Source organism: Podarcis vaucheri, assembly GCF_965113315.1.
Source record: "Podarcis vaucheri genome assembly, chromosome: 5".
In the NCBI taxonomy this organism is placed as follows: domain Eukaryota; kingdom Metazoa; phylum Chordata; class Lepidosauria; order Squamata; family Lacertidae; genus Podarcis; species Podarcis vaucheri.
In genome coordinates, this window is record NC_138763.1 from 94,627,426 (window position 1) to 94,654,148 (window position 26,723).

General features: G+C 44.6%; 1 protein-coding gene across 2 annotated transcripts in view; it reads left to right on the forward strand.

The window, feature by feature from the left end:
* Positions 1-26,723, forward strand: part of WDFY4 (WDFY family member 4) — a 202,852-nt gene that overhangs the window by 118,953 nt on the left and 57,176 nt on the right. For both annotated transcript variants that reach the window (XM_082222996.1, XM_082222997.1), the window contains 7 exons: positions 7,461-7,538; positions 10,066-10,269; positions 12,066-12,138; positions 13,680-13,831; positions 20,381-20,529; positions 24,275-24,395; positions 25,872-25,957. In XM_082222996.1, coding sequence (XP_082079122.1) covers positions 7,461-7,538; positions 10,066-10,269; positions 12,066-12,138; positions 13,680-13,831; positions 20,381-20,529; positions 24,275-24,395; positions 25,872-25,957 — 863 coding nt within the window. The remainder of the gene's footprint in view (positions 1-7,460; positions 7,539-10,065; positions 10,270-12,065; positions 12,139-13,679; positions 13,832-20,380; positions 20,530-24,274; positions 24,396-25,871; positions 25,958-26,723) is intronic.

Consider the following 26,723-nt stretch of genomic DNA (forward strand, 5'->3'; position numbering starts at 1 on the left):
TCTCCTCCCACTTTGCTGAAGAGGCGCTGCACAGAGAGGGAAAGCTGTGCAGTGCCTCTCAAGCGAACTGAAGTCAGAACAGCAAGAGGGATCGCTGCGCAGCGAAAGCAGTGATCCCTCTCGCTCTCTTGGCTTCAGGGATAGCCATGCAAAGCCTCTTCAGGGCAGGGGAAGCGTTCCTGGCTTCAGGGATGGCCACGCAACCTGCATTCGCTCCGTAAGACTTAATTCGCAAGTACTTCATTCGTTCCGGAGGTCCATACTTAACCTGAAACTGTTCTTAAGCTGAAGCACCATTTTAGCTAATGGGGCCTCCTGCTGCTGCCGCACCGCCGAAGCCCAATTTCTGTTCTTATCCTGAAGCAAAGTTCTTAACCTGAAGCACTATTTCTGGCTTAGCGGAGTGTGTAACCTGAAGCGTATGTAACCTGAAGCGTATGTAACCCGAGGTACCACTGTACCAGCATTGCTTTTCCTAGTAGCTGCCTTAAACTACCAATCGTTAAACATATCTGAATGTTTCCCACAGTCTCCAGCTGTATAGGATCCCACTGCAGGGAAGTGGCTGCCATATAGCTTTGTCTATGTATGTTGATCAGTAGAGAGGGTTTACGTGCAGAGCTAAGCCGTGAAGGAGACTCCTGGTTCATTGACTTCTGCCTGCTGGCCCAGGCCCTTGGTGAGGGATTCTTCCGCTTTCTAGGTCAGTCTTTATGGGAGTTGGGTATGAGTTATGTAATAGTTTTGTGAGGCCGCAATCGTGATTATGAGCTTAATGATGCTTCAAGCAAACAAACTCTAATGGCTTCCATCAGTGCTTTACAGTTTACTTCCTGGAGAGGAGTTGCTGGTCAAGTGCAAACACAGAGCTGGATGCTGGCCAGTGTCAACTGGGATCCCATAGATCTTGTAGCACATTAACTTAAGAGCCCAGACCAAGCAGAAGCAAGACAGTTTGTTGTGAAGAATTGCCATGCCTCTGGCACATAAGGACTAGGTAAAGGTAAAGGGCTCCCTGACCATTAGGTCCAGTAGTGACCGACTCTGGGGTTGCGGCGCTCATCTCACTTTATTGGCCGAGGGAGCTGGTGTACAGCTTCCGGGTCATGTGGCCAGCATGACTAAACTGCTTCTGGCGAACCAGAACAGCGCACAGAAACGCCGTTTACCTTCCCGCCGGAGCGGTACCTATTTATCTACTTGCACTTTGACGTGCTTTCGAACTGCTAGGTTGGCAGGAGCAGGGACCGAGCAATGGGATCTCGCCCCGTCGTGGGGACTCGAACCGCCGACCTTCTGATTGGCAAGCCCTAGGCTCTGTGGTTTAACCCACAGCGCCACCCGCGTCCCTCATGTAAGGGCTACAGGATGATAAAGCCTGGCCATCATTCTGAGGCAATTTGACCAACCTTGCTCTAGAATAAACTTGTTTCTGTGGGATGTGATCCATGAGAGGCAGTCAAGTACAACATTCCTTGTAATGCTAGAGAAGACATGTGGGGGGATGTTTGGTCCAGCCAGTCGAAACTTCCTGTTCCTCCTGGCTGGAACATCCTTCCTTTTGCATGTGATAGAAGGTGGGTGTGACTTTACCTGTCCAGGTAACAAAAGGATGAGGCACGCAGCACTCTCTCTCTTTGGACTTCCTTCTACGTTTGATCAGCTATTAGCTAGGACTGCTCTGCTAGCTCTCAGCTAACAGAAGCACTGGGATTATTCCCCCATACGGGGTAGATCCCCATGTACATATTTGTAACTAAGTCTGCTTTCGGGAATCCAACTGTGAACTGATGTGAGTACAGTGGTGCCTCGCAAGACGAAATTAATTCGTTCCGCAAGTTTTTTCTTCTTGCGAGTTTTTCGTCTTGCGAAGCACGGTTTCCCATAGGAATGCATTGAAAATCAATCAATGCGTTCCTATGGAGACCGTCCGGGGACAGAGGGGAAGCGCCGCGCGCCTTCCCCTCTGTCCCCTCTTTTGAAGCAAGGGGCGGAGGGGAGAAGATCGCTTCTCTACGTTGCAGCCCCTTGGTTCAAAAGGGGTCCGGGGACAGCGGGGAAGACGCGCTGCGCTTCCCCGCTATCCCCGGAGCTTGCGGGGCAAGCTTCGTTTTGCGAAGCAAGCCCATAGGGAAATTCATCTTGCAAAGCAACTCGAAAACGAAAAAACATTTCGTCTTGCGAGTTTTTCGTCTCACGAGGCGTTCGTCTTGTGGGGCACCACTGTAAACTGATTTTATCATCTTTAAATAAGATTGTGGCGTCTTTATTCTTTTTAAGAGGGATTCAAGGGAACTTACCAGGAACATACAATTCAATCTGAGACAGATTGAATTGTATAATAGTGAGAGGCTCGCACAAGCCTGCAACCAGTTATCTGCTGTGCATGAGAAGGGGAATGTAAACTCTGCTAAGTAAAGGAACTTGCTAATGCAAGTTAGGAAGGATAATAATAAACTATATATCCTCTCCTGCCACCTTGAGCATTCCCACAGTTTCCTCTTTTCTTGAAATGACTCGGTGTTAATTAACAAGCCATCAAAGCTGGGCTGAGTATAATGAAGCATCTCTTGTTGGCTGAAAGCCTTGCCAAAATAAAAAGGGCAGCTTTTCTCAACCGTTAGTCCCCAGATATTGTTGGACTACAACTCCCATCATCCCTGACCACTGCTCCTGCTAGCTAGGGATGATGGGAGTTGTAGTCCGACAACATTGGCTGACTCAAGGGTGATGAAGGCCACTCTAGGGCATAGCTCAGACCATGCACAGATGCCATTCATCTCAATTAGAGTCAACGAGGATGGAGTTTGTCCATTTTGGGGAGGAGATGGTGTCTTCTGCCTGCTCAACATGTGATTGAGAACCATAACCTTCCAGAATCATAGAACTGTAGAGCAGACATGGCCAAACTTGGCCCTCCAAGTTGGACTACAACACCCATCATCCCTAGCTAACAGGACCAGTGGTCAGGGATGGTGGGAATTGTAGTCCCAAAATAGTTGGAGGGCCGAGTTTGGCCATCACTGCTGTAGAGGGATCACGAGGGTCATCTTTTCCAAACCCTTGCAATCAGGGCCAGATTTAGGTTTGATGAGGCCCATAGCTACTGAAGGTAATGGGGCCCTTTATATGCCCTTTGTCAACAACAAATTGTTGCTGTTTTTTGTGTTAAATCTATGCTATATGGTAATTTATGGACCTAATAGGTATCTAAAGCCATTTGCATGTGCAGAATGTAGGCACCCTATATATAGAAATAAGCAAACCAGTGATATTTAAGGTGCAGGCTAGCAGGCGGGGCCCATTGCTTACATCATAGGAGCCTACACAACACAAAACACTGTTGCTGTATGTAGGTGTTATTTTATTTGTTTTTTTATCTTATATTTTGTAAATGTACATCCAGGTTTTTTTTCCCCTTTACATTTTTTGGGGGTCCCCAAGAGTAGGGTCCTAAGCTATAGCTTGGTTAGCTTATGCATAAATCCAGCATTGCATGCTATGCAGGAATCTTTTCCCAACATGGGGCTCAAACCCGCCACTCTGAGATTAAGAGTCTCATGCTGTACCGACTGAGCTATTCATAGTTACAAAAGGCTCCACCTCTGCATTGAGCCTTGCGTTCCCCAAATGAGTTACAGAACTCCAAAGGAAGCCGTTCATCTTTAAACTACTCATCCCAGCAACTTGAATACAAGCCGTCCCTGTTTTAGGGTCATTTCCCACACTGCAAAGACGTCAACGGGACTCCTGATAATTGATCGTAAGATGATTGTTGCTTAAGGCATGGGTGGCACTGGGAGGGTTGGGGGAATCAACCACCCCCCCAAACAAGGAGCTGGCCTCCCCAATTATTGTTGGACATCTGTCTGTGCTCATCCACTTGACCAACATGGCCCCCACTCCAGATCTGCTCCCTTCCCAGCTTCCCCAGTGACCCGCTTTTTAGCCTCCCACCCCCACTTTGTTTTCCTGAAAGAGACCCTTTTGACCCCCCAGGCCAGTATTAATCTTGGCCTACACTGCAGGGCTGTTGCGTGGTGAGTTCCTGCCTCCCACCAGTAGGAATAAAGACACGAGACACCATTATTTTAGGTTAATGGGCTAAAATTGGCCACAGCCTTATTGGTTACAGGTAAAGAGCGGTATTGGCTTAGGCATTGGTCCTATCCGACTATCCGGCTTCAGCCTGTTTGCTTGAAGACTGGGAAGGGTTAACACCAGCAGGGGGAGCCCTGCTGATGCACATCAACTAGGGACTCCCCCGGGGTCACCAATCGGGAGCGCGCTTTACGCCCTGGCCTCCATAGGCTTCGGACGAGGCAACGCCCCCCAGAATGCTTTACCAGACTACCCTTCAATATTTGGGGGAGGTGATGGCGCTCCCCCCCATCCCATCTACATAACAATACCCCTACCAATACCTAACCGCCAAACCCAAGGAGTTGTGACAATTTGCTACGAGGTAGGCGAAAAACCAAATGGCCAGTGCCAACTTGCCAAGTGGGAAAAATTCCTACCAGGCCCCTTAACGGCGACCAACCGAGGTCCATAGCAAGGTCAGAAGGGGAACCTTAAAGGGTGGGTGGCTGGGAAACCTCAGCAGCTGCGCGGACCAAAGAGGGAGATCCCGGGGCCACGTTCACCTTAAGTGAGGCAAGCCACACACCCCGAGCCAGCCGATTGGCTGGCTCAGGGGATGACACGGCCCGAGGATTCCCCTGATCACGCGGGGGCTGGAAGCCAGCCTCTGCGCGCGTGTTGGGGGCGTGAAGCCTGCAACACCACCTCCTCCTCCCAAGGTCGGAAGTGGCTTTGTGAGCCCCTCTCAGCTGGCCCAGCCTTCACGGGGGACAGAACTATGGGCACTCTTTGCCTCTGTATTTGCCAGGCTATTATGAAATATCATTATTAAACTGTTATGCCGCTTTGAGACTTCTTTTGTATAAAGCGACAAAGCAATGTAATAATTAAGTTTGCAAAGCTAGGAAAGTTGGGGTGGAATAAAAAGGGACACCATATGCAGCTCTATAATATTTAATTCCTCCCACCCCCTGCTTTTCTGCTTGCCAAAATTTCGGCCGTTCACAATAATAACTTTAAAACAGCGATAAAGGCCGTGCAGGCATTTAGAATGCACATTGTAGTTTAGCATCAGTAAATTCAATCAACCAGCCTTTGTCTAGCCGGAGGCCATTACAGAAATCAATAAAGAACAACACATTTGAAATATGATAAAACATAAAAAGGATGTAATAACATGGAATATTTTAGTAAAACTAGAGTAATATAGGGCTGCCCCTTTTATCTTTTTAAGGGGGGCATTCAGGTGAACAGGGAGAAGGGGGGTGGCTTACCGTGGGGCTGGTGGTAGATTCTTATTCCCCCTTTTTAACTTGAGGGGAGGGGCTTACAGTGGTTTACAGGGGTTTCTTACATTTTTTGGGGGGTAAGTTATTTTATTTCTTAAATCAAAGCAATATATATCTATGTCTGCCTGTCTGCCTGCCCATCTATCTTTTTGACAAGATCAAACATCAACATTCTTTCCAATTTAAGCATTTTAAAAGTAAAATTAATTTTATTCAAATATGCTGGGTCGTAATGTTTTTTCACAGAAAGATTACATTATTTCCTCCTGGAATGACTTTCCTAAAAAACAAAAGAAAGGTAAAGGTAAAGGACCCCTGAGAGTTTAGTCCAGTTGCGAATGACTCTGGGGTTGCAGCACTCATCTCACTTCACAGGCCGAGGGAGCTGGCGTTTGTCCACAGACAGTTTTTCCGGGTCATGTGGCGAGCATGACTAAGCTGATTCTGGCGAAACCAGAGCAGCGCATGGAAACGCCGTTTACCTTCCTGCCAGAGTGGTACCTATTTATCTACATGCACTTTGATGTGCTTTTGAACTGCTACTCTGAGGGTTATGTGTGTCACTTTAACACAGGAAGCCCAGTGTTAACATAACACCAGTGGGAAATGACCATGATACTTTCTTAAAGTAAGGGATTACTTCAACACTTTCTTACTTTTCCAAGTTTCTACCATGGAGAAATACAGTATATATTAGATGCATACAAAGCCAGTATCTGTAAGTCTAAGTGGGTATTGGCCAAGCAATTGGTGTAGCAAATAAATGCATGCGTTTATATACACAGCCATGTGAACTTATCACTGACAGGTTGCTTGTGACAGGAGAAACATTTTTTCCTTGCCAATGAAAATTAGTAAATGAATAGAAAGAGAACCTACCCATGTGACGCTGACACAAAAACCTTGCGCACACACTGTGTAAAAGAATTAAAGTTTACTACCCCCCTACTACCCCCGATCAGAAGGTTGGTGGTTCGAATCCCCGCAACGGGGTGAGCTCCCGTTGCTCGGTCCCTGCTCCTGCCAACCTAGCAGTTCAAAAGCACGTTAAAGTGCAAGTAGATAAATAGGTATCGCTCTGGCAGGAAGGTAAACGGCGTTTCCGTGCACTGCTCTGGTTGGCCAGAAGTGGCTTGGTCATGCTGGCCACATGACCTGGAAGCTGTACGCCGGCTCCCTCAGCCAGTAAAGCGAGATGAGCGCCGCAACCCCAGAGTTGGTCACGACTGGACCTAATGGTCAGGGGGCCCTTTACCTTTACCTTTTACCCCCCTGCTCTCTCCATAGCTCTCACTCCACTCCTCTCTTCTCCCCCAACCTTGATTTAAAATCTGAGATTTTGATTTAAAATCTGAGATTTTGATTTAAAATCTGTGGTTTGTGCATTTCTTTTCTTTTTAATTTTTTTTTATTTACAACGTAACATAACCCCCCCCCAATAAAGAAATCCACCCTCACTAAATGGGAACGTAACATACAATGAGCATAACATACAAAAGTACAAACAACCAAATAAAAGACTTCCTTTATCCTGTATCTGGCCTCCTTATTTACTTCTTATAAGCTTTTTCCTTTATGAATAATTATTAAGATTTTTCTAGTTATAACTTAAATATCCACAAAGTCTCCTGCAGATATTAATCGAAACAAGTCCAGGTATACATTTTAGGGCACTGTTTTGTGAAGTATTCTCTTCATTTCCCCCATGCTTTTTGAAACTCTTTTCTTGTGTGATCCCTAGTTGCCTCTGTTAATCTAGCCAGTTCAATATACTCTAACAGTTTGTCTTGCCATTCCTTTTATGTTGGCACAGTTTCTTTTTTCCAGTTTTTAGCAGTTAGGATCCTTGCTGCTCCTGTGGCATAGAGGAATATTTTCTGATCTTCTCTGGCTATACCTGTGTCCCTTATCCCTAGTAGAAAAGCTTCTGTATTTTTCATAAAGTTTTTTAAAGCTCATCATATACTATGTTCCAGAAACTTTTGGTTTTTTCACGGGTTGTGGTTTGTGCATTTCAATTTAGGGCTGAGCCAAATATGGAAGGGCGTTCACAAACCACTTTGTAACATCTCCTTACTCTTTCATCAGGACCTTGTATCGCGTCTGGAAGAATACCGGAGAAATGGTCAAGAACTGTATGCACTTTTGTGCAAGGACCATGCTGAGGTAGGAAGCACCAACCTCACTTTTCTGCTCCTAACCAGGGCTAGTCATGGGCACATGGGCTACTATCCAGCAAGGGAGTTGTGGTGTTTTGAACATAGCATTGGTACATTTGCAGTTTTTTGGGCAACCTAAACACAAAACATCAAGGGCAGCAGAACATCACTGAGTTTTGGGAGCCCATGCAGCGCTGCTGAGCAACATGGACTCGGAAGTGCAGGTGTCATTGGTCTGATGTTTAGTTGAATAAAAAGCAGAAGCAAGGGCTGATCTCTGCAGACTAGTGAAGGGTGAAAAATTGATCAGTTTCCCTCCGTTTCTCTGTTTGGTGATCTCCCCTGCCCCCAATGCTGTTCACAAAAGAGTTTTACCATCCCTAAGTTCAGTTTGTCCCATTTCCACAAACATTATTCATCATCACATCATCATCAATCTTTATTATGGTCCAGAGACCCAACAAATCATTACAAAACAATACACAATTCATACAGCCTACCTCCAGGTTAAATAAGCATTTTGTTTAGAATATAGGGCTCATTTGATCTTGCAACCACCAATAAAAACTTTGCCACTGCTAATGTTCTAACATTTGTCCGGTCTTCCAGTAGGAACCTGACATAGTGAGCCTCTGATTTTCCCGGGAAAGGTACCAGCAAGGGTAGTATCAGTTCAGCCCTGGCTTGCTCATATTTTGCACAATGCAACAAAATCTGACAAACATTATTTTAAGATTGGCACAGAAATTTTTATATATGCGTTTTTTTGCTAGCAATTGCCGCTAAAATGCATTTTCAGTGCTATGCACGTTTTTAGTGCGTGCTTCCCCTAATATACTGTATAACACTTTGGTTGTTGTTGTTGAAAAGCTGGATCAAAACATTCTCGGAAGTGCAAAATTTCAAGGGGTGCTGCACTTCATTTTCCCTACTGGTTTGAGAAGTGTGTTTTAGGTAGGTAGGCATTAAAATGGAAAGCCGTTTCTTATGCATTCATACTACAGCGTAATGAAAAGGACTCCTTTGCAGGCTTCATTTGACAGACCTAACCGTACGTGCTTTTTTACACCCAAAATGGGATAAGGGCAGCTATGTTGGTTTTCTCACCTCTATCTGCATCAGTGGGTAGATTAGAATTTGGACCACGTACTGCTCACACACTCCCCTGCTTGGTGGGAAAGGAATGTTTTTTCTCCCTTTTAAGTGCAGTAAGTATGTGATTTTTCCAACGAAATATTCTACATAGGAACATATAATAGTTGATATGAATGGCTACATTAATTGTGATTGACAAGCCATTAATCGACGACTCCTTTTTCATTTAATACATTTACTAGAAAAACACCATATGCATGCATATTTGATTTTTAAAAAAATATATATATATAAAATTACTGGGTTTTCCTCTGTTGATTGTAATTATTTGATTGCTCACAATAAACTGAAGATGATAGTGGTGCGGCAAAACAATTTAATACAAAAACTCTCAATGAAAGGTAAATGGTTGTTACAAAAAGGGGTGTTTTTTTTTGAGCTGCTTGAGCCTGGAAAGCTGCTGAAAGTCCAAGCAGACTGATGGACAAATCGTGTGACCTCATCTAAGGCAGCGACTTGTACCACTGGAGGTCTCAGAGCTACGACTTCAAACCTGAACCTAACTTCTGGAGCGAGGGGCAGGGAAATCTTAATAGTGGAGAAGGGATCCTGTTTTCTGTCTCCTGAAACATTCCTGTATAGTGCAGGGAAACTGCACCAGTTCCATATTTGGGGGGACATGAAGTGTAGGAGAGAAATCTGAGATAGGGAGGTGCTCTCCCAGTGTACCTGAAGGAACATCTTTACCCCCATCGTTCAGCCCGGAAACCTATGGCCTTCTGGCAGTTTCCTCGCTGTAAGAAGCGAAGCTACAGGGAACCAGGCAGAGGGCCTTCTCAGTAGTGGCCCCTGCCCTGTGAAACACCTCCCCCCCATTAAATGTCAAGGAGAGAAAGAACTACAGTGGTACCTCAGGTTGCAGACACTTCAGGTTACAGACTCCACTAACCCAGAAATAGTACCTCGGGTTAAGAACTTTGCTTCAGGATGAGAACAGAAATCGGGCTCCGGCAGCATGGCAGGCCCCATTAGCTAAAGTGGTACCCCGGGTTAAGAACAGTTTCAGGTTAAGAATGGACCTTCGGAACAAATTAAGTTCTTAACCCGAGGTACCACTGTACATAACTTTTAGAAGACACCTGAAGGCAGCCCTTTATCGGGAAGTTTTTAATGTTTGATGTTTTGTTATGCTTTTATATGTGTTGGAAGCTGCTCAGAGTGGCCGAGGCAACCCAGTCAGGTGAGTGGGGTATAAATAATAAAATTATTGTTATTAATTATTATGTGGCTACATATGTACGGCATACAAACTTTTCTGCTTCTCGTAGCCCAGGTTTCTGTGGTAAAGGTCTCCCACTTCAGCAGCCCGATGAAATCTCTGAATAAATGTAAGAAAACCAAGCTGAGTTGTTTTGAGTGTTTTGAGTCTTTCTTCGCAGAGGTTAATGTGTGGGTACAACAAATCTGCAAAAGCCTGGGCAGACCTTGAGGAGCAGCTGGTTCGGAGAGGAGGACCCTGGGCATCAGCCTTAGCCCCTTCTACTTCAAGGTGGATTCTGGATGGATATGAAGGCCCTTCGCGGATGAGGAAGAGGGTTTGGCTCAGAGTCACCTATCATACAGCTGTGTCAACAAGGAACAAGGTGACATGCTGTGGGGGCAACAAGCGGGATTTATCTTCCATCAGTAATGGCCTTGTAAAACTAATCATGCTCTTCCCTCTAGAACGTTGGCACCTACAGTCAAACGTCTGTTGTCGAATGTAATCCGTTCCCGAAGCCCGTTTGGCTTCCAAAATGTTCAACAACCAAAGCACAGCTTCCAATTGGTTGCAGGAGCTTCCTGCACTCAAGCGGAAGTCGCGTCGGACATTCAGCTTCCAAAAAACATTCAAAAACCAGAGCATTTACTTCTGGGTTTTTTGGCATTCGGAAGCCAAAACGTTCCAAAACGTTTGGGATCCGAGGTTTGCCTGTACAGTCATACCTCATGTTGCATCTACTTCAGGTTGTGTTTTTTCGGGTTGCGGACTGCTAACACCCGGAAGTACCGAAATGGGTTACTTCTGGGTTTTGGCAGTTGCACATGCGCAGAAGCGCTGAAGCACAACCCGCATGTGCGCCGACGCGCAGATGCGGGTTGCGAACGTGCATCCCGCACTGATCACGTTCACAACCCAAGCGTCCACTGTGCTTCTTTTGGTTCACTTGCATATTATCAGAAGCCTTGAAATAAACTCAGACGGCTTATCAGGGGTCCTCCATCTGGCGGATGTTGCCGCAGAAGAGCAGACTCTGTATCAGCTTAATAAATGTGCTGGCCCTGAGGGTTAACCATGCGGCGAGGTCCGAGTGCAGTCCGAGGTCGAGGGTGCAGTATGGAGGCTGTCCGTCAAAGCTGAAGCGAGGTCCAAGGCAGGGAGTTGGGTGGGGTCAGGAACTCTGGCAGAAGAGCAGGACAGGGTTCAGGCAGGAACAGGCTACCAACAATGTTGCTCCCGCAACCTGGGACTGGGCTGGCTGGCTTTTATCTGCCCCGAGGCATAGGGCGGCCCCGGTCCACAGGTGACTGGCCTCTCCTGGCCTGGAGGCGAGCACTCCTCCTGCGAGAACTTAGTTCCCTCTGCCTCTCTGCCCCGAGCCTCTGCAGCTCAGGAGAGGCTGGAGGGTTACCGGACCCAGAGGCAACCTCATCTTCCCCTGACGGGGCTGAGAGTGGAGCACCTGCAGGCAATGGGTCCTCCATCACCTCAGGAGCCAGAGCAGACTCAGCTGGTGCCTGCACCTGAGGATCCAGCACAGGTGAGGACCCTTCAGGCTCAGGCCCCAGCCCCGGCTCAGCTGGTTCTGGAGGCGGGGACTCCTGTGCAGGCTGGGATTCCTCAGGTTCAGCCTCCGAGTCCGAATCCCAGGCCATTACAATAAACCATGGCTTTTTGGGGAGAGAATGATATCATGCCCGCAATCTCCACCCTCCTCCTTCCTCCTTTCATTCATTGACTTCCATGCTTCCAACATGGTCTCATTATAAAACTTAAAACAGGGTTTCCCTGCTGTCTCCAGCTGTTTTTGGACTACAGTCCCCATCATCCCTGACCACTGGGTTCTGCTAGCTAGGGATGATGGGTGTTGTAGTCCAAAAACAGCTGGAGACCCAAGTTTGGGAAACCTTGATGATCTCAAAATGAGAGTAAATAAGTCCATGTGCGATAAGCCCCATCAGTGGCTGGTGCTAGTAATTATATGGAACCTCCATGTTCAGAAGCAATGGGCTTTTAAGTACCAGATGCTGTCGACAAATAAAAAGGAAAGATTGACCACCTGCATGCCTTGCTTTATCATGGAGGGCACTCTGGACGGTTCGTGGAAGGGAATACTCTGACCAGAGTTCTAGTTTGATGTAGAAGTGTGTTGATCTTCCTGTTTTTCCCCCATTTCAGTTGCATAATTCCTCTGCTCAGGCTCATCAGCCACAAGACAGCACATTTGCTATAACCCCAGAGGAAAGCCAAGGTAATATTCCAGGGCTGACGGCTCCATGAGATAAATCTGGTAATGTATGGAAAGAACAGGCAGGCAGGCAGGCACCAATCTGATTCCGAAAGATCTGTTTGTGTTGGACATTTGATTGCTTTCACAACAATACACCAGGCCACGATGAAATGAATTCATGAAAAAGAGTGAATTAATATGATAAGTTTAGTCTGAGTTATTTGATCAAGATGACACCTGGCCTTGGAAATGCCATTGGAAGGACCTGGTGCAGTTTGCTAGCTAAGCAAGAGAGCTGTGGCAGAATAAAGGTAAATGTAAAGGGACCCCTGACCATTAGGTTCAGAGCCTAGGACTTGCCGATCAGAAGGTCGGTGGTTCGAATTCCCGCGATAGGGTGAGCTCCCGTTGCTCGGTCCCTGCTCCTGCCAACCTAGCAGTTCGAAAGCACGTCAAAGTGTAAGTAGATAAATAGGTACCACTCCGGCAGGAAGGTAAACGGCGTTTCCGTGTGCTGCTCTGGTTCGCCAGAAGCGGCTTAGTCATGCTGGCCAATTGACCCGGAAGCTGTACGCTGGCTCCCTCGGCCAATAAAGCGAGATGAACACCGCAACCCCAGAGTCGGTCACGACTGGACCTAATGGCCAGGGTTCCCTTTACTCTTTACCTTTATATACTTGAGCATTCAAACTATAGCTAAATAAAGTTGGAGGGAATTCTGAACATCGTAAATAAAGATAGGCAATGCAGGTTCCAGGCGAGTCTCCTTGGGGAGAGCGTTCCACATAAGAGGAACCACCACAGAAAAGGCCCCGTTCTTGTGTTGCCACCCTCTGGACTTTTTGTGGAGGAAGCACACGAAGAAGGGGCTCAGATGATGCTTTCAGGGTCTAGGTCAGTTATGGATATAGAAGGCATGACATATACCAGCCTTGTGTAGAGCAATTTGCCCAATACCATAGTGCAGGCTAGGGAGCAGAAAGAGATCGCTCTCTTTCTCATGCGCCCACTTCTTTGATTTCTCTGCTAGCTTCAAAGGAAGGGAAACTACCATATTTTTCGCTCTATAAGACGCACCAGACCACAAGACGCACCTAGTTTTTGGAGGAGGAAAACAAGAAAAAAATATATTCTGAATCTCAGAAGCCAGAACAGCAAGAGGGATCGCTGTGCAGTGAAAGCAGCGATCCCTCTTGCTGTTCTGGCTTCTGGGATAGCTGTGCAGCCTGCATTCGCTCCATAAGACGCACACACATCCCTCCTTACTTTTTAGGAGGGAAAAAGTGAGTCTTATAGAGCAAAAAATACGGTATTTTCTGTGACCATCAGCCTAGAAATGCAGTCTTCTTCCAAATGTCCACTTGGTATAGGGCATTTAAGAAAAAATACTAGTCTGCCAATTTTGACCATAAAGAAGGGATTTGCCCTCTTGGAAATGTAAGCTACGATGGTGGCTAGTGAGTTTGTTGGGCTTGTTTACAAGGCAAACATAACTATTTGTTAGCCATTTATTATTTACTGTAAACATACTGCCATTGATCCTGTCTTTCCTACTGATACAGGAGAGCAAAAGCTAAATGGAAGAGAAGGAGAGATGGATTGTGGGCAGTTGACATTCTTCCCTGCCCTGCATGAAAGTTTCCAGTCGGAAGAATTTTTGGAAATGTGCGCAGAGCGGAAAATCATCCTGCAAGAGTTTGTACAGGATGAAAAGGTACCATCAGTTGATTCTGGGGAACTTTTGTTTTGCACATCACTATTCCCAAATGGGTGGTGGGGTGTAATTTGGTGCAGAGAAGTGGAAGAAAAAAGCACCTCAGATTCCGTTGAGGCCAAGACTAGACCATGGCCCGGGGGCTGGATCCGGCCTTCTCAATCCGGCCCGTGGACATTCCGGGAAACAGCGTGTTTTTACATGAGTAGAATGTGTCCTTTTATTTAAAATGCATCTCTGGGTTATTTGTGGGGCATAGGAATTCATTCAACCCCCCCCCAAAAAAATAGTCTGGCCCCCTACAAGGTCTGAGTGACAGTGGAGCAGCCCCCTGCTGAAAAAGTTTGCTGACCCCTGGACTAGACCAAACAGTTATCTTGTGGTAACTCTATTCTTTGACTTGAAAGGATAGATGGGGATGACACGATACAGGCTGTTTTCAGATTGCTGCTAGCTTGTGGATGTTATTCAGTTATATACTGGCAAACTCAGGTTGCCCTTGTACAACAAACCTGCTTCCAGGAGGGGGAAAAGCCCACACATACTTTTTGAGGTGAAAAAACTGGTGGGGCAATGCACTGCAAAACTTAGGTTATTGATTAGGGCTGGGTGATATATTGATATATCATCCAAAACTGGTTTGAAGTCCATATCAGTTTCATAATTTTTGACCTGGGAATATATCGTGAATCATGATGTGTGTGAGTATTTGTGTGTGCTATGCAATAATCACAATTCAGGAAAAACCATGAATCCAGCTAATGCCATCCTTATCTCAGGCATCGTGATATATCAGTATATTGCAGTGTTTAGCTGGTGATACATGTATGTCAGGATGTTCGATACCAGATATTGCCCAGCCCTGTTATTGATTGCAACATCATATGCAGGGCCGGATTTAGGTTTGATGAGGCCCATAGCTACTGAAGGTAATGGGGCCCTTTATACGTCCAGCTGTCCTTTGTCAACAACAAATTGTTGCTTTTTTGTGTTGAATATATGCTATATAGTATTTTATGGACCTAATAGGTATCTAAAGCCATTTGCACATGTTGCCATGCAACCAGTCCATGCAGAATGTAGGCATCCTATATATGGGTAAAGGGACCCTTGACCATTAGGTCCAGTCATGGCCGACTCTGGGGTTGCAGCACTTATCTCGCTTTATTGGCCAAGGGAGCCGGTGTACAGCTTCCAGGTCATGTGGCCAGCATGACTAAGCCGCTTCTGGCGAACCAGAGCAGCGCACAGAAACACCGTTTACCTTCCCGCCGGAGTGGTACCTATTTATCTACTTGCACTTTGATGTGCTTTCAAACTGCTAGGTTGGCAGGAGCAGGGACCAAGCAATGGGAGCTAACCCCGTTGCGGGGATTCGAACCGCCGACCTTCTGATCAGCAAGTCCTAGGCTCTGTGGTTTAACCTATATATAGAAATGAGCAAACCAGTGATATTTTAGGGAGCAGGCTAGCAGGTGGGGCCCATGACTTACACCATAGGAGCCTACACAACACAAAACACTGTTGCTGTATGTAGGTTTTATTTTATTTGTTTTTTATCTTATATTTTGGAAATGTACATCCAGGGTGTTTTTTTTCCTTTAATTTTTTGGGGGGTCCCCAAGAGAGTGGGGCCCCTAAGCTATGACTTGTTTAGCTTATATATAAATCCAGCACTGATCATATGACTTCCTTTCAGACAATTCAGAACGATTGCTCAAGAAACAGCTCATCTGCTATTGACTTGAATGTGTCTCCACGTGAAAAAACTCCGCACCTAGAAAGTTAGATCCTCTATGGTGAAGGATTGAAACCTAGTGTCCTCTTTGATGAGCTAGTTTTCTATGTATAAGAATTGAGGTCAGCATTCAGACAGGGCCCTCTGCCTTCAGCCGTTCACAGTACAGTATGTTTATATTGGACTTGCAATTAATAATGTACTCTCACAACCTATTACTATCTTTACCATGGGATGGTGAGAAAATTACAACCTCCCTCTCCCTACCCCCCCCCCCAAATATATATCCTTCATTAACTGCAACTTTATATAACGGCATTTTGTCACTGTAGCATTGCCTTTCAGAAATGTTCAGGAACACTGCCGGGCCGATATGTTCATCAGTCAAACAAGGTCCTCTGAAAGTGATACATATGTGTTTGCTTGGACTTTAGGTTTCTTGTAGATCGAGGCAACACAATTAAGCTGTTCCCAACAGTGTAACCTCAGTGAGACAGGTTTTGCTTGCCTTGGCACATGTAATGTTGCTACCCAACATCCACACTGCTTTGTTCCTCTGTGTAACTCCACAGGAAGCCACGAGACATGCCAGAAGCATTCTTTTAGCAACAGCTAAGTCGATACAAATTTTAGAAAGCTGCGGGAGGTAACATTAGCCGTTATATGCTCAGTTAGCATGCTAATTCAGTTAGTCTGCTGGCCACGGAGCAGGAACAAGCTCTCTCACAGCACTGCTCCTTGATAATCACCTCTTCCGCACCAAATTGCTTGCGCTGGCTTCTGAAACAGTTTGATTCTGTAAAAATGTTGTTGTATGTGGAACTGCGCACTTTGGGTTTTCGCAGAGATGGGCAAATTCTCGGCTGCCGTGATTAATTTTGGGAGTGTTTGCTTTAGGAAAGGGATAAACCAAATGGATCAGTTTCTTGCACTGTAAAGAACCTGTGTTTCTCAGTGAACCTGGGTTCATGCATTTACCGCACGTAAACATGCTTGATTTTCTTAGGATCGGGTCCTAAGATAGCTCAGATGCTGGGGCTCTGAAAGGTCTCTGTGCTGTTGTGTATGGTTGAAAAATAACTCCCTCTTTCCCACAGAAGGAATTAGCAGAGGAAAAGCAAAATATCTGGAGACCGATTCAACAGGAAAGATAAAGGAGGGGTGGGAAATAAGAACTACATTGTTTGCCCAGTTGAGATCAAGGAATATACTAAGATTATGTTATTTCCAAGCTACAGTCAAATCATAAAAACCCATTCAGTGTTTTGTGTGGAACTGCCTTCAAAAATGTTCCAGAAACTTTAGTTGGTATGAATCACTGCTTGAATATTTAACTGAGACCAGGCATTATGTACATATTACACCAGTACAAAATAATTAATATGCATAAATAAAGATCCTGAAAGTGTCTATTCCCAGCAGTAATTAATTTCTAATTAGTACTGGAGCACTTTTCCAGTTATATAAGGTAAAGGGACCCCTGACCATTGGTTCCAGTCGTGACAGACTCTGGGGTTGTGGCGCTCATCTCGCTCTATTGGCTAAGGGAACTGGTGTACAGCTTCCGGGTCATGTGGCCACCATGACTAAGCCGCTTCTGGCTAACCAGAGCAGCGCACAGAAATGCCGTTTACCTTCCCACCGGAGTGGTACCTATTTATCTACTTGCACTTTGAGGCGCTTTCGAACTGCTAGGTTGGCAGGAGTAGGGACTGAGCAATGGGAGCTCATCCCGTCGCGGGGATTTGAACCGCTGACTTTCCGATTGGCAAGTCCTAGGCTCTGTGGTTTAACCCACAGCACCACCCGTGTCCCATTCTTCCAGTTATATATGTACATTTAAAGGAAAGATACATATAAAACTCTACCTCCATAATGTCAAACTTTTAAAAATACATTTTAAAAAAGCTTTCTGGCTACTGCCATTAGCCATGTTTCTACAATGGCAATGAATGCAAATGTTGGGGTTTTTTGCGGGGGGGGGGGGGGAAGGATATCATTCTTTACCCAAGATTAACTCAATAGTCTTATGGTATAATAACACTACAAATCTCTTTCATAAACAAAATACAGCTGCAAAAGCATTTTTGTTCTAATTGAAAGACTGACCAAGTTCATAAAATGACACCACGAGGGGTGTGTCCTGCTACTAATGGCTCCACCCACAACTATTACATCACACCCACCAGTGTGGGTGGAGCATAGTAGGATGTACTCATAGAAAAAATGTTATATTCCAGATAGTGAGTAGAAAGACAGTTTCAGTTCTGCTTGGAATTTACAACCGCAGAGCAATGATTGGCTAATACTAATTGCCACCCATCTGAAAGCAGCCTATTTTCAATTATATATTGAAACTGTATATAATCTTGTACCAACAAAATTAGGACATGTCTTTAATATCCGACGTATGTCACTTAAATCCTTTCTGTTTTGCATCCCTGAATGAATTGAGCAATCCATTGCTCATTGCCCCGAGAAATATCTTTGGAGGTAATTATTCAATTATTTCATGTCACCTTTGCATCACTGAATGATTATTCTAGTAACCAATGAACTTGTTCTGTGTTCTGCTCTGAGAAAAGGCAAGTTTAGTTAATCTATGTTAATTTCAGGCTCTACGCTGCTTCATTAGGTAACAACACTATTTTCCCTGGGGGCACCTTTATAAAACTACCTCATTTGTGTCTGAGCTTTGATGCTTGTTGGGGGAGAGAGAGAGAGAGAATGATTGAGACTGTGAATATGTTCATTGATAGAAAGACTTTGCTTCAGTTGAGTCGATTCAGTACGGCTTGAGAACTGCCAAGTTGGTTGTGCAGGATTCCAGTCCTCCAAGGACTCAAGTGCTAGATATGTTCTAAGGTAAAGGTAAAAGTACCCCTGACCATTAGGTCCAGTCACGAATGATTCTGGGGTTGCGGCGCTCATCTTGCTCTATAGGTCGAAGGAGCCAGCATTTGTCCGCAGACAGCTTCCGTATAATGTGGCCAGCATGACTAAGCCGCTTCTGGCGATGCAAAGCACCTCACAGAAATGCCATTTACCTTCCTGCTGGAGCGGTACCTATTTATTTATTTGCACTTGACGTGCTTTCGAACTGCTAGGTGGGCAGGAGCAGGGACCGAGCAATGGGAGCTCACCCTGTCGCGGGGATTTGAACCGCCGACCTTCTGATCGGCAAGCCCTGGGCTCTGTGGTTTAGACCACAGTGCCACCCACGTCCCTAGATATGTTCTGGAAAAGTTCTACGAGATCCCTTCATCCGTCATGGAATTCTACTCTGTATTGATCCAGAGCAGATTCCAATGTATAGTTAGCAGAGTAAAAACTTAAACACGTTGCAGGATTCCCAAAAAATAGACCAGAGGCAGTTGTATTTCATCCAGCAGAGCTTTACTGCTCCTGAAGGCAAATGAGCATAATGGTCACAAATCCAATACATTCAGGATTGGCACAGTCCATAAGAAATCCAGTTGCAGCAGACTTAACTTAAATTACAATAACTTATAATAAGTCTAAACCTTAACACTAAGCAAACTATGTACAGAACACCACACCAGAAGGAAAAGAGATAGAAAGAGAACGTGAAACCCAGCTCCTTCTGGCCTTACTTTTATAGTCAGCATGACCTTGACAGAAAAGATAATAGAATCGGTTTAAACCAGCTGTACTCAGCTTCTCTGAAGGAATAACCCAAACATCACGAACCTTCTGCTTGCTTCTTTCACACAGAGAAGCTTCCAGTACCCTCTTGAGTTAAGATCTCTGCACATCAGATCAATACTTTCTGCACTAAGAAATGCAAACTGACATCATCTACAGCTTTCTAAGCAAAGAGAAGGAAGCATTTGTAGGACGCCCATCTTCTTCAATGTTCATTTAAGTGTTATGTGGTCACCTACCAGGTCTCCTCTGCCTTAAAAGGACAACTGATAGAGTTGTCTCACAATCCACACAGACTGGTTCCTGCTTTGCCTGAGGAAGTAGGTTCCTCCCAGTCACAAAAGACCCTAATGTTTGTAGTAACTTGGCTGCCTTCTTCTTCTCTACTCTTATGACTAGGGCAAGGACGGGACAGGGGGTGGCCAAACTGAGGCTGTCCACACACACTGGTCTAGCCAATTTGGCTCTCCCACTGTTGGACCCAACCTTTTTGTTGCCTTGCTCCCCTGCAACCTAGTACAGTGGTACCTCAGGTTAAGTACTTAATTCATTCTGGAGGTCCGTTCTTAACCTGAAACTGTTCTTAACCTGAAGCACCACTTTAGCTAATGGGGCTTCCTGCTGCCACCGTGCCGCAGGAGCACAATTTCTGTTCGCATCCTGAAGCAAAGTTCTTAACCTGAAGCACTATTTCTGGGTTTGCGGAGTCTGTAACCTGAAGTGTATGTAACCCGAGGTGCCACTGTATAGTGGTACCTCAGGTTAAGAACTTAATTCGTTCTGGAGGTCCATTCTTAACCTGAAACTGTTCTTAACCTGAGGTCACACTTTAGCTAATGGGGCCTCCTGCTGCCACGCAATTTCTGTTCTCATCCTGAAGCAAAGTTCTTAACCCGAGGTACTATTTCTGGGTTAGCGGAGTCTGTAACCTGAAGCGTCTGTAACCCAAGGTTCCACTGTACACGGAAAAGTATTTTATTTGAGTAGCAGGATATTACAAAACAAAGGATTGTAAGCTAGCAAAGAAACAGCGTAGTAATCAATGATAGATAGGTATACCTCTTTTCACCCCTGAAACGCTCAAGAATATTCAAATGGTGGCCACTGTTTTGTTGGTAAAATGCGCTGCCTGCTTCCCTCTTTAGATTACATGCAGGCAATCGGTGGTGGTCGTTCAGGGACACATTGTCTTGGAAGGAGCGCTTCTCTTTGGCCAAGAACATTTCTACATCTGCAAGAATTTCACTGTGTCCCCGCTGGGGGAAGTTTACTGCACAAAGCACTGCATAACCAGGTGAGTTCTTTCGTCCCCAAGATCAGCTCCTATATCATGATAGACATACCATTTTACAAGAAGAGGAAGAAACAGAATAATTGCCACACACAGGAAGAACAAGGATATAGTTTGAGCGCCTCACTTGTAGTTCTATGAATCATTTAATGTGTCAAAACGAATAGGAGTTATTAATATTGCAGTTGTTGTATAAGGGATTATGATGATGACCGGAATGTGATTGAAATTAATAAGATTTTGGAATGCAGAAATAAAGAAAATAATCAAGCCATCCATTCTAGTATGCGAGGGGCCACCTTATCTAAATGATCTAATTTGGTATTTGAATGATTGGTATTAGTAATTGTATTATAAATTGTTGTTGGTTTTTAAAAATAATTTGTATTAAGTTTCTTATAATTATAACACATACTACAACAAAGAAAAAAGAAACAAAATCACAAATATAAGCAAAAAAGAAAATAAAAAACATAACAACAAACACCTAGACAACACAAATTAATTGGTTATTTAAACTTCTAACCTCATAAACATGGCTTTGACATCCTCTGGGCCCTCCCATCTGAATTTCCTTGTATTTGAATGTAGCAGTTTTCTAATATCATTATTAAAACACAATATTCCAATTAAAATCAAATTTATTAACTTTTCTTAAAGTTCTAGATCTCATTTATTTAACTAACTCCTAATATAATCCTAGTCCTATTTGGTACTTTCAAGTAATTTCTAATTTTTAATATTACAATATTTACTCAAATATTCTTTAAATTTCTTCCACTTTTCTTGGTATTCCTCTTCTTTCTGGTCACGGATTCTTCCAGTAAGGTCAGCCAACTCCATATATTCCATCAATTTCATTTGCCATTCTTCCACAGTTGGTAATTTTTCCATTTCTTGGCTATTAAAATTGTATTATAAATTGGTATTGTTATAATGAGGCTATTGTTGGATTGTAATTGAAATCTAATAAAAATTATTATCAAGATCAGCTCCTTTCCACAAAGGAGAACTCAACTGCTATAAAACAACAGCCCTTGGCAGAACATGCCCTTTCTGAAGTGTCATAAAATAGCCGCATCTATATCCTGATCAAATTCAACGCCCAAAGACACAGGGACCCATACTGGCCTTTTGCTTGCTGTTGTGTGCTTAAAGTGTTTCCACATCAAAGTTTTCGTCTCCTTCAAAACAAGCTGCTCTCTTGGATTTTTCTCCCAGTTCCTGTCTACAGCACTCCCCCAAATTTCTGCATTTACACCCCTGTTCTCCTCTGCTTTTCCATAGCATATTTTGTACAGTACCTGTGATTATCTGTCATTGTTACTTGTTGCTCCTAAGAAACTTTCACTGTTGCAGTTATGTTTGCCTGTTTGGGGAATGGCCAACCAGTGCCCACGGATGCTGTGAAGACTTCCACTGCAGCCACAGATGTCAAGCTTTCATTTTAAAACAGAAAGTTAGTCTCTAGCCCTCTTAGAAATAAGGAGCCCTCAAAATTCAAAACGTACCCACTACTCCAAAATGGTTGGTGACCTCTGACCTATGTTCCCTCACTGCGAGAAGCCAAGTTACAGGGAACCAGGCAGAGGGCCTTCTCGGTGGTGGCACCGACCCTGTGGAACGCCCTCCCACCAGAAGTCAAAGAGAACAACAACTACCAGACTTTTAGAAGACATCTGAAGGCAGCCCTGTTTAGGGAAGCTTTTAGTGTTTGATGTATTGCAGTATTTTAATATTTTTTTGGAAGCCGCCCAGAGTGGCTGGGGAAGCCCAGCCAGATGGGCGGGGTATAAATAATAAATTATTATTATTATTATATTCTTTAGCTATATTCTTCCCCTCACTCAGTCTTCCTCCTGTTTGTGTAGCATCTTTGGGCAGACGCTTGCTTGTATGTGTTCTGTGTGAGACATGTTTGGGAGACTTGATAAATACAAACAACAAAATCCCCCCTGACACTTCCTCAAAGTGGAATTTTAATAAAATTAAAAGTTCCGTCTGAATTTTGAATTGCTTTGCTTTCAAGCATTCCACTCAAATGTGAATTTTCACACTTCAACTCTGAAGTAAAATGCACATAGAGACAAAGAATAATAAAGGCTCTGAGATGCTGTCAGGGGTCAGGCCTGTATGCAAATTTCAAGTTAAATGCACTTAAATGGTCATCCCCCAAAACAGGGCTGTCCAACAGGTCGATTGCTATCTACTGGTAGATCCCTGGGAGGTTTTGGTAGATCGCAGTCAATCTCTGGGTACCTTTCCTTAGCATTGGTAAAACAGAATCCTGCCCCATCCTCTATTGTTGCACGATTTGCAGAACGGAAGATGGAATTTACCCAGTGAGGCTGCTTGTTTTCCCAGCGATTTGCTGGTGAGTGGCTGTTCCCTTTTCTCCCTTGAGCTGAGGTTAAAAAAAGGGGCTTTTCTCCGTCCTAAAAAAAGCTCAAAAACTATGACCCCTGAACCCCCCAAAAGGGGGTAGATCACTGCCAGTTTTTACTCCTGTGAGTAGATCACAGTCTCTTGGGAGTTGGCCACTCCTGCCCAAAAAGAAACAGGCATTCGGAGCCTGCAAATTCTTCTCTTCTGTTTTTTTAAAATCTAATTACTGTATTTTTCGCTCTATAAGACGCATCAGACCACAAGACGCACCTAGTTTTTGGAGGAGGGAAACAAGGAAAAAAAATATTCTGAATCCCAGAAGCCAGAACAGCAAGAGGGATCTGGCTTCTGGGATAGCCTCTTGCTGTTCTGGCTTCTGGGATAGCAGCGGGAAGCCTCTTCAGGGCAGCGGGATGAAGGCTCCCCCTGCCCTCAAGAGGCTTCGCGTGGCTAAGATAGAAGCCAGGAGCCCATTCTGCTCCTCCTCCTGCTTCGCAGGAGAGGCGCTTCGCTGAAGGGGCGCTGCGCAGCTCTCCCTGTCTGCGCAGCGCTATTTGCGCCATAAGACGCACTTACATTTCCCCTTACTTTTTAGGAGGAAAAAACTGCGTCTTATGGGGTGAAAAATACGGTAATCAGGGGAGAATTCCCAGCTTAACCTCTAATCCATAAGGCTCCAAGACCTTGAGAAATGTAATTTCCCCAAGGTTTGGCTAACTTTCCAAGGGCGGCAAGAACCTTATGCCCTGGCACCAGAGAGAGGGGGGAAAGACCTCCTCATTCCCTGTGGCACTGCCAAAGGGTGGCAGCTGTTGCTAAGGAGAAGAGGCTTGGTTGAGCTGGAAGTGAACGGGGCTGACTGGAGGTAGGGGCTGGGCGACATCTTTTACAAGATAGATTGGCTCAGAAAAAAAGCCAAATTACCGTATTTTTTGCTCTATAAGACTCACTTTTTCCCTCCTAAAAAGTAAGAGGAAATGTGTGTGCGTCTTATGGAAGTGAATGCAGGCTGCGCAGCTATCCCAGAAGCCAGAACAGCAAGAGGGATTGCTGCTTTCACTGCACAGCGATCCCTCTTGCTGTTCTGGCTTCTGAGATTCAGAATATTTTATTCCTTGTTTTCCTTCTTCAAAAACTAGGTCCGTCTTGTGGTCTGGTGCGTCTTGTAGAGCGAAAAATACGGTACTTCTGATTTGGGGGGGGGCAACAGGTTAGCTTGTTTTGCAGAGCCATTCCAACATGATTGTTGATTGTGTACAGAAGAGGAGTAGAGAAACAAGAGGAACACTCCAATCTTCCTGTTAAGAGCGACAAGTCAATGCTGCAGTCCTTGATTAATGTCCATTTCCTGTTTTCCTTCTAGCATCAATGATACATTCATTCATAGCTTGTGCGACAAAGACCAGGCCACGGGACAGGCTACATGTTCCTGCCATTCCTACAGTGACATTAAAGAGATCCATCCGATGTGCTTTCTTCTTCAGGTAGGAACCAACTGTTGGCACGGACCTTTCCTTTGCTACAGGATATCTGACAATATGCGGCCACAATATATGGCCTTGCGGGTGCAAGAAATATAGCTGTACGATCAGAAAAGAAAACGGAGGGGGGAATAGTAAGCATGCGTGGACTGTGAGTGCTTCTTTGGCTAGCAGTCGTGCTGACATTCGTGGGGAGGGATCTGAGCTATTTCCCTCCCCAAAGTTTTGGGAAAACATTGCTGAGGGGGATGTTAGGTGCTTCCCTTTCTGGCGATCTCTGTAAAAGAAATTCCACACTGAAACCTTGCATTGGTAATTGAATAACAGAAACTGTTATGTACTGAAGTTCTCACCCTGTGCCAGCAGGGGGATACTGTAGATAGTTATGCAAATAAGGGGTCGAAAGTGACGTTCAGTGATTGGATAGTTTTAGAAAATTGTTACAGTTACATTGTACTGGAGCTCTATATAAGCAGGCTGACTGAACCCTTCAGTTCAGTTCTGTTCTGGCCTCTGAATAAACAAGAGCTGTTTGAAGAATCGCTGTGTTGTCTGATATGTTCACCCACAACTTAACAGAAACAAATTGTGGATTTTGAAGAAGACAAAAAATAGAATCTGAAGTTTGGCAACACAGTCCTGGTTTCTTCAGGCTGAAGGAAAATGTTTTGGATGTTATTGGATGTTATTCAAGCGTTCTTCCAAGCCTAAGAATATAGGGAAGGGCCTTGGGCAACTGGTGTTTGAGAAGCAGCTGAACGAATAAACTAAAGTACTGAGATTGGCTCAGCAAAACCACAATCTGACCTGGAAACCTGGATTCGTTCCTAACCAGGGAGAGCAAATGGGTTGCCTGGATGGATGGAGCTAAGAACTCCTTACTGTTGGTGGCAAAGAAAAATAGTTATAAAAGGGATTATGCCCTGGATGCCAAGATCTAGGTTTGGGGCAAGTACTTTTTGGTGAGAGAACACCAGCAGAGATTTAAAATGCAGGAAAACATGCAGGAAAGTAAAGCATGGAAATATAGGCTGTTAGACCTTTAAAAACCTTTGTGAGTTCTGACACTTCCTTAGAATAGAGAAAAAGCACACATTTGGTAAGTTAAAAATGGTTTACTCACAAACTCTCCAAAGGTCAGATTCATGTGCTTTCCCATACAGCATTTGGAAAAAGTTGCACAGGCAGTAAAACTTGGCTTAGTTACCGTGGTGAAAGTTCCTAAATTATAGGAACTAAAGAGTGGCTTGTTAGAGACATCTGCTAAGCTGGAGCAACCATCTTAGCCTCTTCATATGCCAAGCTTCTTAGGTAGACTGGAGGGGGAACAAAGCATTTATTGCCTAGTTCCTCTCCAAGGTGAACTAAGCCTGGCAGCACAGGTTACTCAATGATCTCAACCCCTTCGTGCATTACTTAGATCATGCATTCCCTTTTCCATTGTAATCTCACCATTCTGCCATTGGTTTGTTCTCACAGGAGATTGCCTTGGAAATCTTCTTCAGAAGTGGCTACTCCATATTCCTTGTACTCCACAACAGTGACAGGACGAAAACCCTGAAAAGGTACCTCACACGAGAGCTCAAAGTTCCCAAAGGCTCTTTAGTGCACTGACGGACATTCCCTCCTGCCTGATCCTGTGCTAACTTCCCCCAGTGACACAACAATGCCATTATTCTTGTCAGTCTGTTGGACTGCAATTTGCTTTGGGAGCAATAACTCTTTGCTCCACTGTGACAAGTTTTGCCTAGAACCGCTATTACCCTATTGAAAAAGAAGGCTGGTGAAAGTCCCAATATCTTGGAAATGTAGCTGAATATTGCAAAGCAATTTCCCAGATCCCTCCTTACAAACATGAGGTTTTATTTTTCGTATTATCAGAATATCAAGGCATGTGTTTTTCTCCTGGACCCACCTGTCCTGTATTCTGGGATTTGTAGTCCACATTGCACAGTGCAAATTTGCAAAATGTGTAAATATTTTACTCAGCCTGGTAGCCCACATGTAGAAACCTATTTCGTTGTTGAGTTAATCTTCCCGGTCTTGCATGTGCACTAATAGCTGAAAAATGACTATCCCACAATCCACACACGTCAACAACTGCCCCTCCATGTAATTATTTCCTGAGCCAGTTGGGGTTTTTTTCCTGCTAGCATATTTTGAGTTAAAATTGACTCTGAATAAGGTTATTGCTGGACAGCTAAGATATTCTGTTAACAACTTCCTTCAAATAATATGTGGGTGTATGAGCTCATATATTTCTGCTGTGTTTGTTGCTTCTTGTTGTCCCTTCTCAAAGCTAATCTTAACACAAAATGTGGTATGGGAAAT